The 15,053-nt window shown below is 39.5% G+C and overlaps 1 protein-coding gene across 1 annotated transcript in view; it reads right to left on the reverse strand.

Moving 5' to 3' along the window:
* LOC126851626 (uncharacterized) overlaps window positions 1–14,625 on the reverse strand; it is a 97,330-nt gene extending 82,705 nt beyond the window's left edge. Inside the window, exons 1-4 of the mRNA XM_050595775.1 lie at window positions 14,448–14,625; window positions 14,167–14,368; window positions 10,996–11,336; window positions 10,001–10,433 (exon numbers count right to left, since the gene is read on the reverse strand). Coding sequence (XP_050451732.1) covers window positions 10,001–10,433; window positions 10,996–11,336; window positions 14,167–14,368; window positions 14,448–14,625 — 1,154 coding nt within the window. The remainder of the gene's footprint in view (window positions 1–10,000; window positions 10,434–10,995; window positions 11,337–14,166; window positions 14,369–14,447) is intronic.
* Between the last annotated feature and the right edge of the window lie 428 nt (window positions 14,626–15,053).

The following is a 15,053-nucleotide window of genomic DNA, read 5'->3' on the forward strand; positions in this document are numbered from 1 at the left end:
TTCTTCAGTCTAGCGCAACGACTCACCGGCATTTTTTTGCCGCCCCGAAACGGAGAAGACGTTCAAATTGCTCTAATGGTGGACCAAAGAGAAAAGCTCTGCTCCTCTCCGACAGGTACTTATCTTTTTCCCAGCTTCGTGCGTCTCCCCCCCCCCAACGCCACCGTTCCAAATGCGACGCCGACGTTTGTTGCCCGAGAACTCTGGGACCCGCGCGTTAACGACATCGTCACAATGTTACGATTCCGTGTCACAAAGGGATTCTCTCCAGTGGTACAGGGATTCTGTATGCTTATCCGATAAGGTTGCTATTATTACTCTAAATCAGCTTACATTGAGGATCTCTTAAAATTCAAAAATTTTTTTTCTTTTTCAACTTTCTTTGACGGATTACACAATCTAAACAGCTGTAGATTTTTTTAAATCTGTCTTGTTTTTATTTTCATCTCGTCTGCCTTTTATTGTATTTCTGTTCTATTTTTTAGTAGATAAAAAAGTATATTCGCTTTAAAAAAATTATTCAAGAATTTAAAATGTTACCAGAATTGTAATATAATTCTGCATGAAGCGCACAATCTCTGGCAAATATCTGCGAGCATAAATTTTCATTTTGGACTTTCAGTTATGCATTTCCTCTATAATCCACGCCGCAAATCCGCATCGTGATTTACGTATCGTATATATCACTCTACGAGAATTCACCGTTATTATCCTCGCGCTTTTTCCACTCCTGTTTTGTCTCTTATTATTGTCAATTAACCCGGTCGTGGGGTGAGATCGTTGAGAGATCGGCGAGGGAAGAGAGACGCGAGTTACTGGACAAACTATAATCCTAAGACTGTCGTCATTATGTCTACATCGTGGGTACGCGAGTTGGGCCCATTATCTCGTTTACGTCACGAAGACATCGGCTCGCGCGTTCGTGCCCCGTGCAATTCAGAAAATCACTAAGAAATAATAAGTCAGCCGAGATCCCGGGCGCTGTGGGGTCCTCTCTCTCTCTCTCTCTCTCTCTCTTTCTTTCGCTATTTCCAGCCGATAATAATTATCTCCCGCGGGATGTGTACGTAAGAATATCTACATCGTTTTCACTGTGGAAAGAAATCACAAGAGAGATCTCTATGATTCGCAAAAGTGTTCCTTCACCACGCTTCTCTTCGCTACTTTCAGGGTCAATGTAACCGGCATCGGTCAGTCGACGTATTTAACCCTTTAGGGATACATAATTGGTTTCATACATAATTTTTTTTGGCGAGATTTCTATTTTTTTCGGCAATCTTTAAGTTTTCTTTTGTACAGTATTGGGGAATTTTGTTTTCAATTTAAAATTGCAATGAGTGAAGTTAAGTGGAATGAATTAAATTAATTAAAATTTTTCAAAGTTGCAAATTTAACATGTAATTTAAAAATCTGATTAAGAAATCGATAAATTTGATCGTTCATTGCGATTGTTACTTACATGCAACGATCTTTCAACAAGCGTTTCGACTCGCTTTGACTAAAAATAAGCAAAAAAATCTGCGGCATAGGTGGCATAAGTAGGTCACTGTCGTTTTTAATTAGGCGGAAGAGAAGAAAAGAGAACATCGTTTCGCACATTTGGCGGCGACATCTCAGACGAGCAAAAAGCTACGACTCTCCGCGAATTCGGCGTCTTGTTCTCCCTTTTTCCATCTCCATTAAATAGACCCTCGTCTCTGTTTCTCTCGTTCGAGGGATCCGAAACTTTGAGAAAGATCAAACGAGAGATCTCGCGCTCGTGCTCGTCTTCCGCTTTCTATTCGTTGTTGTAATAATGTTCACAGTGTCACTTCGCCGTGTTCATATTATAAATGTGCCTATGGTCTTTTCGATAAATTAATATCGCATGTAAATATATGATTTTGTGTTTCGTGTACGTACAAGTCTAACTAAACGTGGATTCAGCATGACAATTTATCATCATAGAAATGTATTTTAATGTCACTTTTCAAAATCATGTTTTTAATTATATTATCTCTGTTTTTCAAGTAATCTTTAGTTTCCCTTAAATTGACATATCCCACTCGGTTACGGTAACGGGTCACAAATTTTGTTATAAGCCCAAAAGAAATCTTTAAGAAAGAATTAATCCTTATTTCTCGTCCATCAATTATCCGGAAATAAATCCGATAGACTCAGCGCACGCGAGCGCGATCCGCTCAGAAGGGAAAGAAAGGCGTCCAAAGTCCGCGACCATAGACTATGGTGATGGTCCTGACCGAGAGATACACTTTTTGTGGGTTTCTAGGCCGCCAAGGAGCGAATGAATGAACACGGCTCTTCGTAATCCATTCATGCTTCAAGAGGGTTCATCCTCCCTCCCGCCTCTCCAACTTTCTAGAGAGGAAGAGGCGAAGGAGAGCGACAGAGAACAAGAAGAACGAGAGGGAGAGGAGAAGGAAAGAGAGAGAGAGAGAGACCCTTCATCTCGCCGGGATCTTTCCTTGTAACTCGCGCTGTTATATTTTGTTTGTCTGCTCCTGAGAAACCCTCCGGACCTCCTTCTTCGCCCCCTCCCGCTCAATATTCCTCTTCTTCCTGGGTCCCCTTTTCTCCCTCGTGTTAGACCTCACTTAGACCCTGGGATCTGGGTCAGATTATATGTATACAACTTGTTGAGGCGTCGGGAGCTCATCGAGAATATCCACGCATCATCTTCGTCGGCCGCACAATTCGCAAATCGAATTACACGCCGGTGTGCCGCGTCCCTGACTTCCGCCTTCTTCCCGTAACATTTCCGCAAGATTAGTTAAGGGGTTGCTAGCCGTTTAGCATTCTATAAGATTTATTTCCTAACTGTCACCCTTGTTTTTAGCGACAGCAAAGTGATAGATACGATTGTCGACATTTTCAATAAATAATCTTTCTTACTCGATAAGAGATTTTATACTTTTTTATGACTGTTCAATCTTTGATAGTAAAATTAAAAGTTAAAATTACTTTTCATGCTTAGTCAGACCAATGTCAATTAATTTTAATTTAATATTAATATTAATTTTAATTTTAATCAAATTCGTCTAGTACTAATTTTAGAAAGACAAACACATGCATATCCTGTATTTTTATGTCCTATAATATTAAATTTATATTTAATCTTTATATCTTATATTTTTATTTTAATAATCATGTATTAATTAATTGTAATATGTATATATTAATTGTAATTAATAATAAATTATCTTAATAATCACGTGTTTCATGTCACAATATATATGCCTACAAAATATATCTTTTCCTTTTACTTTCTACATTTATCGCACGTTCATGTACCGTTCATTTATTATTTATTAATTGTAATTCTGTTATTCATCAATTCTTTGTTGTTCTATTCATGCTCTGTGAATTTTTTCATATCGTTATTTTTCACATCGATCCTTAAGAACGTAACATTGGCGCGAGACGCGCGTGGTTACCAGACGCGCCCAATTAATTCGGCAAACCCGGCAATTAGCGAAATTAATAATAAAATTCCTAATGAATCTAAATCAACGGTGATAGAAGCCTTCCTGTGCGGTCGGTGCCGGGCCGCATTGTGCGGACCGTGATGCACGATTTAATAATCGGCCAACGTCATTCTCGAATTGCATGCCAATTGACGCGGACGCAGAAATTTGATTGATGCCAAAACACGCGAACAATTGGTATTTCAAGCGTTCAAAAAAGTTTATTTCAAAAAAGATTTGACAATCGTTACGAATTAAATAACTTGCATACAGAGATAATTTTTTTTTGTAAATATGCTTATTATTTATATATATAAAATATTTCTTATAATAAAATTTATCTCTCTTGCAAAATATATAGAATGTTACAAGAAAAAAAATTACAATCCAATTACATATTTTTTTATCATGTTCCTTATATAAAATACTCTCTATATACAAATATTATATATTTTTATATTTTATTTATATTATGTTTATGTTTTATAAAAAATAAATTCCCGACTTTTTACGTTTTTTTTTTTTTGCACCTATTGATTTTGCATATTCAGGAAATTAGCCTTCAAAATTATCAGAATTCAGAATAAATCATGCGTTAATAGAGCACGTATATTAAATAATGTTTATTGAGGGATTCATAAAAATGGGAATAGGATTTCGGAAGAATATTTCCTTCCCTCTGTCTCTCTCTCTCTCTCTCTCTCTCTCTCTCTCTCTCTCTCTCTCTCTGTCTGACTTCTCATCCAATAGGTTACGAACGATAATAATTCCGTGCGACGTCGAGACGAGAATAATTGTCGGAAGGAAAGACCGGATACAACGCAGAGGGAATGGGCAGAAAGAGATGAAGAAGACGTGGAACGCGAAATGGCGGGGACGTCGTCTCTTGGAACGAGTGAGACCACGCACATCTAAAATTATATTCTCATTAACCCGGCCTCTATCTTGAAGAAGAAAATTCATCGGAATGACAGAAAATTGCCAGAGGTACGCAAGATACATACGACGCCGTCTTCATCTGATCATGTAAATCTGCTGTCAAATTGTATTACGATCTAATATTATAATAAAATTATCTCGTAGATTTCGCAGAATGAGTTTCGAATAATTTCGGCAATATTCAAACACAATCAGCAATCGAAAATAAACAAAGGGAAAAATATTGAGGCTTTTTGCATAATTAATAATCGCGTGTATAAATATTTGTCACTCTATAAAGATGAATAGATGGATATTGTATAATATTACAATGACACCCATCAGCATCAAAAATATTGCATCGATATATAATAGCCCTTTGAAGTTTCGACGAAACGCCGAATCCACCTTCGTAGGCGGGAAATCATCGGGTTCGTTTTCCACTCGGCTAGCGCGATTCTGGAGATTGATGGAAAAGCGAGGTTAGTGATGGGGAAATTGAAATTCTCCTTCCTCTTTGCTCGCGACTTCTCCGTCGCAAGGCAGCATATATAGCGGAATCGTGGAAATGCTTCCGAGCAGATCGATTGAAATAAATGAAACGAAAAATCGAAAAAGAAAAACATATTTACTTAATCGCGATCGAAAATGGACAGAAGGATTTTACATTTCGTTTCGATCAATTACACGTGTTACCAATAACTTTGAACGATTATATTTTATTTTTGGTAAAAAGGAAAATTAATTTCCGAAAATTTTGCTACAAAGCTTGAATGCAAAATCAATGTCGATGATTGAGAGAGCGCGTGAGATTTAATTGGGAATAATTACTTCGCGTCTGCTGCGTAGCCGAGGCGAAGATTAATGTGATGGCGCGAGAAAGAAAAGGCGTCGACGCCGGAAACAAAGCGAAAAAACTGCGAGCGGGAGAAAAAAAATTCGGATAAAACAAGGGAACCACTGTGAAAGGAGCGTGGCCGGCGCCGGTATAATCGAATTATTCTTCTTACGAGCTAAACATATGCGCCGCCGTGCGTGACGTCACGTCGTTTCGAGATAAGCGTCGCGAGGGCACTTCGAGATTAGAGGAGGAATTCTTGTCGGTATGTTCTCTCTTTCTCGAGTCAGCGGGATTTCGTATCGGGAAGAATCAAAAAAATAAAAAAGGAAAGAAAGAAGAGAGAATTCCGTGAAAGACGCCACGAAATTGGCAGTCTAATAAAAGGAGCCAAGAGGAATCGACTGCCACGAATCGATTCGAGACTGCATTTTCATCGTGATAACGATCGCTCATCAAGGATGTATCTACTACTTCTTTTCTCTCTTCCCAATTCTTCTCTCTTCTCCCTCCTTCCCTCCAATCACCTTCTGCTAGATTTTTCAACGCGATAAACATTTTGAAGTACCATTTCCTTCGTTACTTTGTCGTCTGTTAATAAAATTCGTTTGTATGCTTAATTTATATATATCTTGCAGAGTTCACTAATTTATTCTGTTTCCGTTGGATATAATCTATTTAAAGGAGTACATAAATTGATTATATAATTAATTAGATTCGTTCTATTGTGAAAATAAGCATATTGTATTGTCTTAAAAATAAAATATGTCAAAGCTCGATATAAATATTAAAAATATTTAAAAAAATAATAAATGTTTGTTCACACAGCACACAATAATCGATTCAAAGAATTGACGAAATTAATCGAGAATTATCAACAGAATTAACCGAGCTAAACGAGACCTTATCATTCTCGGCCGGGATCCTCAAGTGAGAAATCCATTTAAAGGAAGAATCTATCCAATATCTTCGAACTCTCGCGTTCAAGTAGCATGCATTAATAGCGAACTTATATGATTCGCTCTTAAGATCAATTTTCAAGATCACAAGCATCAATAAAATCTCTGAAATCATTTATAGTATCTCTCCAAAAATTTGATATTTATTATATTATATTTACTTATAAAATTGTGAGAAATTAATAAAAATTGCTTTTTGGAGGGAGAGATAGCACGAAACAAGCAAAATCCCTTTTCCCTCTCGTCTAGCGCGCACAATCGACATACTAATTCCCTATCTGCCACTTCTCCTCGTCTCACCTCCTCCTCTCGCTTCGTTATATCCGACAGAAAGGAAGAAAAACGCGGTGAGGAAGAGAGAGAGAGGGGGGAACATCTCAGTCTCATCAACGAAGCACAAAGTCCCCTTTGTTTTCCGATTCTGCGATCTTCCGCGAACGTCGATTGCGGTCGGCGGCGCGGTTGTTCGCGCGTTTTTGCATCCCCCTGCCGAGATCGGAGTAAACACGTTAATCGATGGCGAGGATGGCGAAAGAAAGAGGCGGAGAGAGAGAGGACAGAGGACGAGAAATAGGCGAAAGAAGAAAGGCGGCGGAAAACTTGACTCGATCGAGCGAGAGCCGGAGGATGAAAGGAGCAGGACACCGCGGCGGGGTGAAAAGTTAAAATGAGACAAGAGAAAGTCGAAGAAATGACGAGGGGGAGAGGGAAAGGGGGCAGAAGAATGGCAGAGGATGGCCGGTCATAAAGGCGTTCGTAGGGTACGCGGTCGCTATAAATATTGCAAAGGGATCATTATTTATGGTAATTTGATCTAAGGGGAAAAAGGACTCTTTGCGATTAGAAACTTACGCGCGCTCGCGTTGTTTCACGCGGCGGGTCCCTCCGTCTTTCTTGACTCTCCCTTCACGATGATACACGCACGCAAAGGATGGTTATTTACGGAAGAAATATCGATCGTCGCGTCTCCTGGCTCATCCAACGCGCCGTTTAATTAGGCGATAATCGCAGAGTTAATGAGCTCCTCTTTAGGTCAGTTATGATATAACTGCGGAAAATGCGTATTCTAAGAAGACTAGAAGAGATACGTGACTTTTAAACGAGAGAGGATTCTTTTCGCAGAAAGAAAGAAGACGCTCTACCTAAAATTAACATGAGCATTTTCTCACAATAAGTCAATCTCGGAGCCAGAAAAAATGCCGTTCGAATATAAAAAAATGTCAAGTAATAATATAAAAGAAAGAAATAACGCAAAGAGATTAAAATGATATATAACTTACAAAGAATACACATGTTGCAAAAAAAAAAAAGAATATACCTCGACAGAGTAATTTACATATAGATGTTGCGAGACTTTTTTATCCCGTTCGCAAGAGACAATGATCTCTTCGCTGATAACTTATACGAGTCATTAATTTCGAAACTATTTTAAGTCGTACTGATCTCTCTCGGCTGATAATTTATACGAGAATCGTTCATTTAAAGAAATGCTCGTGTTTCGCAAGAATATATTCCCGCTCATTACTTGTTTATTATGTTTCGAAAATTGATTTACGACTTTTCGCGTGATAAACGGCAGCCGCATATTGTTCGGCCAATATATCGCCGAATACACACAATACCGTCCATTATAAAGTAACGAAACTTCGACGAGCGACTGCAAGAGGGAGAAAGAGATAGAGAAAGAGAGAAAAAAAAAGGAAACATCGGAGAGAGAGAGAGGAGACGCGACTGCTATAATCTAGCCGGCAGAAAACAGAAATTCCATTACGGCGCGTTAAAAAAGGCGAACGATGCGATCGCGTGCATAAAGAAGGGAGACGGTAATACCGCGATGAAAAACCGCGACGCGACTGCGAGACTTCGCAGCCGGAGCGAAGTAGCGTGGCGAATAAAGCGGCAGGACCAGACCCCGCGCCAAGCCGGGACACAGGCCAGGCACGGGCGCAGGGATAAAGGAGTTAGAGGTCGATCCTCCGCGCAGGATTCGCGGCGAAATCGGCGCTCCGAGAACGGCCATGAACCATTTTCGCCCTACGAAAGACAGAGAGAGAGAGAGAGAGAGAGAGAGAAGGAGAGGGAGAGCAGTACAGACAAAATAAAAACGCGATGCTGTTGCCCTGCGAGAGTGGGAGGAAGACGCGGAGGAGGACGAAACAGAGAGATGAAGGGGGGACGCGGCCAACTTCTCTCACCCGGTTCGGGGCCCAACTCTTGCACGGACCCCGGCCTAGACGCGCGCGATTCTCATCTCGCGCTGGTCCACCACGAAAACTCGTGTACTCGACGGTCTCTCTTTTTCGTCTCTCCGCTCTTCCTCCTCTTCGCGCTCCCTTCTTGCGATCGGCATACTATCTCTCTCTCTCTCCTCTTTCCCCTCTATTTCTTCTTTCTCTCCTCATTCCATCTGTTCTCTCTATATCCTCCTCGCCGCTTCTTCTTACCTTCCGAGTGATCGAGAGAACGAGGACTAAGACGGGGTTGCAGAGGAGAGAGCGATAGCGTCTCGCTCCTCTGTCTCTCCCCTCCTGTCTCGGGCCCGGTCGCGATTTATTAGACGAGCTAATTAATAGGCCGCCTCGACGTATCTCCCGCGCTCTTCTAGCGCGTGTTCGCAGAAATCGAATCGCGGCGATTGCGATTTATTGCCGGCGAGATTCCACCGAACGATTTCGCCGACCGGCGCGAGCTCGGTCTCTCCTCTCTCTTCGCTTTCGGCGCGGTTCTCTTTTCGGGAAAGAAGCGGCCGGCTTTTTGCCAGAGATGTTTCGAGAGCAAATTTAGAAACCCTCCTCGCCCCGAGAATCTCGGTGATTCGGTCACTGAGATCCCGTTTTGCACCGATCGCATTAAACGAAACCGTTGTCGGCAAGAGGAGCGGTTCATATAAGTCGCGTTTACCTGATTTTGGAGAATCAGAGATCCCTAAGAGATATTTGACGCTAAAATCGTGTTATTCCTTTACACGATTATGTTTAAAAAGTCTGTATTCAAAATTATATACAATTTGACAATAATAAATTTTAATTCCTAAATATTCTCAGAATTTATATAAGATTTTTAATTGTCTATCTATTATTTCGAGCTTAAATAATTTCATAATTAAAAAATTTAAATACGTAAAAATATATCCTACATATAAAACCAATATTTGCTCGCATAAATTTGCATGATATAATAATCTATATTTTTTTCATACATTTAATAATTCATCTCGTAAAACAAGCAAATAAACAGAAAACTCTAAAAATCTCAAACTGCAGATAACTATAGGAGAAATATTTTTTATCACGATGTTATTTCAGTTTTTTGAAATTTTTATTTGAAATGAATCCTGGAATTATGAATATCTACCTGTTTTTGCAAATTATCGTGCCGATCCTGTCGTTAATTCGACACTCGAGCTATCCATCAAAATTCGTTCTCACGCATTAAGTTTATTGAAAAAACTCTCGATTCAAGGAATTATGGCGATTAATGTGAAACTAATAATTTATTCTGCTATGCACGCGCGACCTTTATTTTTATATTATTCGATTCTAATTTAAAACTCAGCAAATTTACATCGAAATTTAATTGGAAAATAATTTTTGAGGCATCTTATTTATTCTATTTTGCTTTTAAAAGAGATGAATTTATTATTGAATGTATAAAAAAATTTTTCAGGCAGAAAGAAAGTGAAAAACGAAAAGAGAAAAACAAAAAAAAGAAAAAAAAACATATAGGGAGATAATTGCTAATAGTTGGCAGCAAAACCCACTTTCAAGAGGAAACCCACGCGGTTCGAACTCTGACTCTGGACCGTTTCCGGTCATTCTTACCTCTCGCCTCGCGTCGCTGCCTTCAGGCTCGTATCACGAAAAGTCAATCGCACGCTATTGCAATTTAGCGTGAAGTCCAACGCCGCGTTCGCACCTGCGGCGACGGTGCAGCGAGAAACGTCCTGCTTCACCGGCTCCTTCCTCGCCTTTGACGGACCTTGAGAACCCTTTCGGTCATTCCTCGTCTTCTCTCCTCTTGCCTCCTCCATCTCCTCTTCCGTTCGCCGCTCATCCGTCTCTTCGGGACTTTCGTCGTCGTCTCCTTCGTGCACCGACTGGCCACGATGGCACTTCATCGCGATCCGAATCGTGTGAGTCACTTCCGGACTCGTGGTGCGCGTGACCTCCTCTCTGCCGATTTCGAAATTTCTCGGTATCTCGGAACATATGCAATCCCCGACGTCCCGCCGACTCGATTCCTCGCGGCCCGGTCCTGAAATTCGATATTGCCATTCGAGAATTTCGTGATCTGTGCTTGAGCTCTTCTTCGAGCCGAGAAGCCGGCCGGCGGAAAAATTTCGATAAAACGTCACGAGAGGAATCGCGAGAAAGATACCGACGAGCGATTTCAAGGTCCGTTTGCCATGATTCCTCGCCCTTGAAATCCGATCTTGAGACCTCTTCACCGAATAGAATTCATCTTTAGAAAGAACGAGTGAGATACTTGATGGAAAGGTGCTTTGTTTAGAACGAGTCGAGTAGAGATGGATTTTTAAAGATAATATCTCGTCATCGATAAATTAGTTCGAAGAATAATTGATAATTAAATGTAGAGTCATTAAATACGAAGATATACACTTTCTACAGTTTTTTGCGACAACATATTTACAATCTTAACACGATCAGTTTCACAGATAATTGAATCCAATTAATTCGGAGGCAGCGTTATCAAAATAATTCTCCGGCTATTTTCACATGCGCGTTCATTTCCTTTTATCATAAAAAATATATATATATATATATATACACATATATGTACATAGATATAATCAAACCTTCAATAATGTTTCTCGTGCATTCCTCGAGGGTGGCTAGCGTTTTCGTACATTCCAGAGATTCATCCTGCTTCCTGTTATCCCGCCGACTTCTCCGGAACACATTGTTCCTTCCTGCGTAACTTTCCTTCCCCCTATCCTTCCCGGCCTCCGTAACCTTCTCCAGAAACTCATCCAAGATATCATCCTTGTCGCTTGTGACTTCATCAGAACCATTACGTCTCCAACGCGCGTTCGCTTGAGACTCTATCAAGGGAATCGGCGATTCCGGAAGCTCCAAGGATACTATTGTTAAGAAAGCCGGACTCTCCTTCCGGATCCTTTCCAGCCACGATCTATAGCTAGATATATACACGTCAAACGATCAAAAAAGTGGATGACATGATTTAAATAAAAATTATAAAAACGTGTATATAATTAAATAATAATTATATTATACCACGACTTTTTTTAAAATATAAATGTACTTTCTATCTAAGAAATATTTTTTTATGCAAATTTGAAAAATCAGAAGTGTTGTAAATTTCGAGATTGTAAAGTTTCGAAAGGAGAGAACATATGGCAAAGTATATGTATAATCAAATATATTCGCGAAGAAATAAATATACGTAACGACGTATCTTTCAAGCCACAGATTCATGTCGTGACAAAGTTAGCAACATTTTTCGTCTCGTTCATTTTGCAATGATTGTTCGCCATAATGATTACCATAATGATACGTGAACGGCGCGGAAAGGGCTCATAATGACAATGGGAAAGAGTATTTGCCTTTTTCAACTTCAGACAACTGGATAACTAGATGTGATTGCGGGGCCCTGGAGGGCACCACGCTTCAAAGAGGAAACGCCGATAGGAAGGAGGAAAACGAAAGAGACGGCGAGGAGAGAGGCAGATATCGATGAAAAGAATAAACGAAAGTGATATACGAAAAGAAGATCAGTTATCACATTCAAAAACAGAAAGAAAAGAAAAAACTAGCATGACAAAAAAAGCGACATATTAAAATATATTAAAATAATGAGATTCAAAGAAAAAATATTTAAGAGAGAATGTAAATACTATCAAAAATAAAAAATGACAAAGAAAAGAAAAAGGGGTGAGAAAATAAAAAAAAATCTGATAAGAGCGAATTGGAATAAAGTTCTCGAATCGGAAAGCAAGCAAGTTTGACAGTAAGTACAACCTGAAAACAAAAAAGAAAAAGAAAAACAACGAAAGAATACGTAAGATAAGATTTGGAGAAAAATAAAACATGTGATGGAAAACGCAAAGAGAAAAGGGATAAAAGATTGACGAAAAATATACTGGAGTACACGAGAAAGAAGTGTCGGGAGAACATATTCAAGAAGAGAAGGAAGGCCTTGAACTTCGAAAACGAAGGCGCAGGAACAGGCCGAAGAAAAAGATTAAAAGGGAGGCAAAGCGGAGAACTGGTTGAAAGAAAGGAGGTCTCGAGAAGATTACGACCTTGAACCGCAAGCTGAACGAGAAGAGGGGATGAAAAAATATAGCGAGAGCAAAAAGGCGAGCGCTCGCGCTGGAGAACGAAGAACGCACGGGGAGGAGAGAGAACTCGAGGGGAAAAATAATACCTTGGACACACTCTTGGAAATAATCATGACGGGAGATGATTCGGTAAATTTATCAGTCCACACTGTGCATTTGCATTCCTTCGGGAAAGATAAATATTGCGATTATAAATAAAATCTACAATGAAAGTATAATTTAGTTGCATGTTTACGAGATTACATTCGGGATAAATTAAAATCAAGTCAAAACGCGAATGCTAGAATGATAAACGGAAATAAGAAAACGCAATGAATGAAGAGTAACGCATAATATTCGAAATAATAATGATAAAACAAAGAATTGATGCAAAAAAAAAAAAAAACTATGATGTCGACTTCTTAAAAAAGTAAAAATAATACTAAGCATAAATAATGCGTGTAAAATTTATAAACATTTAATTTACGTAATGTCTATTTTATTGAGATTTACGATCAAAAGCATATTATCTCGTATTCCTATTTCTTTTAGCAAACGCGGCAAGAATCCAAAACACTTGACACTTCACAGGCTGCTCCTCGGATTATTCGATCGCCCAATAGATGTAATTGCCGAAAGAAAGCAAAGAGGCGCAGCCTCTGAAAGTCGTTACGTGCACGTAACGATTTCCAGGTAAAGAAGGGGAGAAGACACGCGGATCAAAGAGAATTCAAGTGAAAAGGTGGAAAGATTCGGCCGCTTGACGGGAAACGAGAGCACGTTCTAAAGTTGCGATATATGTATATAAACTCGGTAACCTCGCCCGGATATATCGGGAGGTCAGGTGGCCTTAAAGTTTATAGGAGAAAAAAAAAAAAGAAACATGAAGAACGATAGAGGGAGAGTGTGAGATCAAATGTCGATGATAATGACGTACCGATGTTGCTCGTATTTTAATGCGCGAGCCGCTTTAATAACGTTACCGTGCCGAGGTTCGGCCCCGTAAGTCTTTTATTAAGTCGCAGCGAGACGATCGTCTGCGTACGACCGTTAAATTTTAGTACGTTTAATTACGGGGTCCTATATAGAGCGAGAGGCGTCCTCCGAACGACGCTAGAGGTGACCCACGCAATGATGCTCGTCTTTTTAGCGCAAACATGTTAATACATACGCGGTATGATGTTAATCATTCAATAAGCAGATCGGGATGATCGGTTAACCCTCCCGAGGTTTATATCCCGACTAAGTTTGTTTCACTTGCTCGAGCCACACGATAAGAAAATATATATTGACAGAAGCGATAGAATATAAATTTAAAAGAGAGAGAGAGAGACACGATTTCTCTCCTAGAAAACTTTCTTCCTAGAAAAATACAACGAGCAATTAAGACCAAAAAAAAAAAAAACAAAGAATTATCCTATCGCGTAAATAGCGATGAAGCGAACAATGTGTTAAAATATGTTCCAAATATAGAATATAGATCCTACAGAAATTCCTCAGAAACCAGTTTCTTGATCGCCTATAATTGCCAGTTCGTATTATAAGGAGTTCTCGCAGGAGGAGAGAAGAACAAAGAGGAAAGACTTGTCAATCATCGTGCTACAATTAAGTTTGTTTGGTGCGGGACATCTCGAATTTTTATAAAAATGTTATATATATGTATATCGAATCCGCCTTTCTCGATACCTCGAGGATCCTCGTGTCGAACGCGCGTAGCCGCTGCTACGCGGATGACAGATATGGCGCGCCGGGGACTGCGACCTTGAACCGGACGGTTCCCTCCTCCTCGGATCCTCGAGCGTTAGGCGCCGAATGTAGAGTCCCGGCACCTCCTCCGCAACGTGATGTCTTCTCCTGTACGAAGCCACAGTGACTAGCCCGGTCGATTCTCACCATCGATCATCCCTCTTCTTTTTACCGCGCGAGCTAACAACGAGAGAGCCGAACTTGAATTCCAGACGAGCGACCTTGAACCGCGGTTCTCTTCTTCCCTTTCTCGAGCAACTCTCGTGCAGCGTCTTCATCGAGCGAATCTGATCCTCCGTCGTTTCCGTCGCTCGTCACTGCCGTTTCCTTCTCCTGCGAGTAATCGGGAAATTGTCGACTGACCGAATCGCGGCAAGAGATCGCATTAATGATGAACATAAGCTAATTAAGAGGATCTACATATAACGCAAAATATTTACATTTAATGTGGTAAACTCTAACAAATAGAATTAAAATATAATAGTCAAATATAAGCCACAAATGTCAAAATTGATTTTTAATGTGTGATATATATTTTTGTTTTTTTTTTTATATAAAAATAATATTATATAAAAATTATAATAAATATATCTCTTAAATCATTTAAAATTTTATATTCTTATCATATTTTTATTGCACAATAAAAACAGTACAATTGTCAACTGTGAATATTCGATTCAATCATTATATAAATTTGTATACCATTTAATTTGTTAAAATTTCTCATAAAAGCAACACAAAAACTTATTAATAAAGATTGAAATAAAAAATCGTTAGAAGAAAGAGGATAAAATAATGCAGAATTAAAAAAAAAAGATAAAAACGAA

The sequence above is a fragment of the Cataglyphis hispanica genome, chromosome 8 (genome assembly GCF_021464435.1).
Source record: "Cataglyphis hispanica isolate Lineage 1 chromosome 8, ULB_Chis1_1.0, whole genome shotgun sequence".
Classification (NCBI taxonomy): Eukaryota; Metazoa; Arthropoda; class Insecta; order Hymenoptera; family Formicidae; genus Cataglyphis; species Cataglyphis hispanica.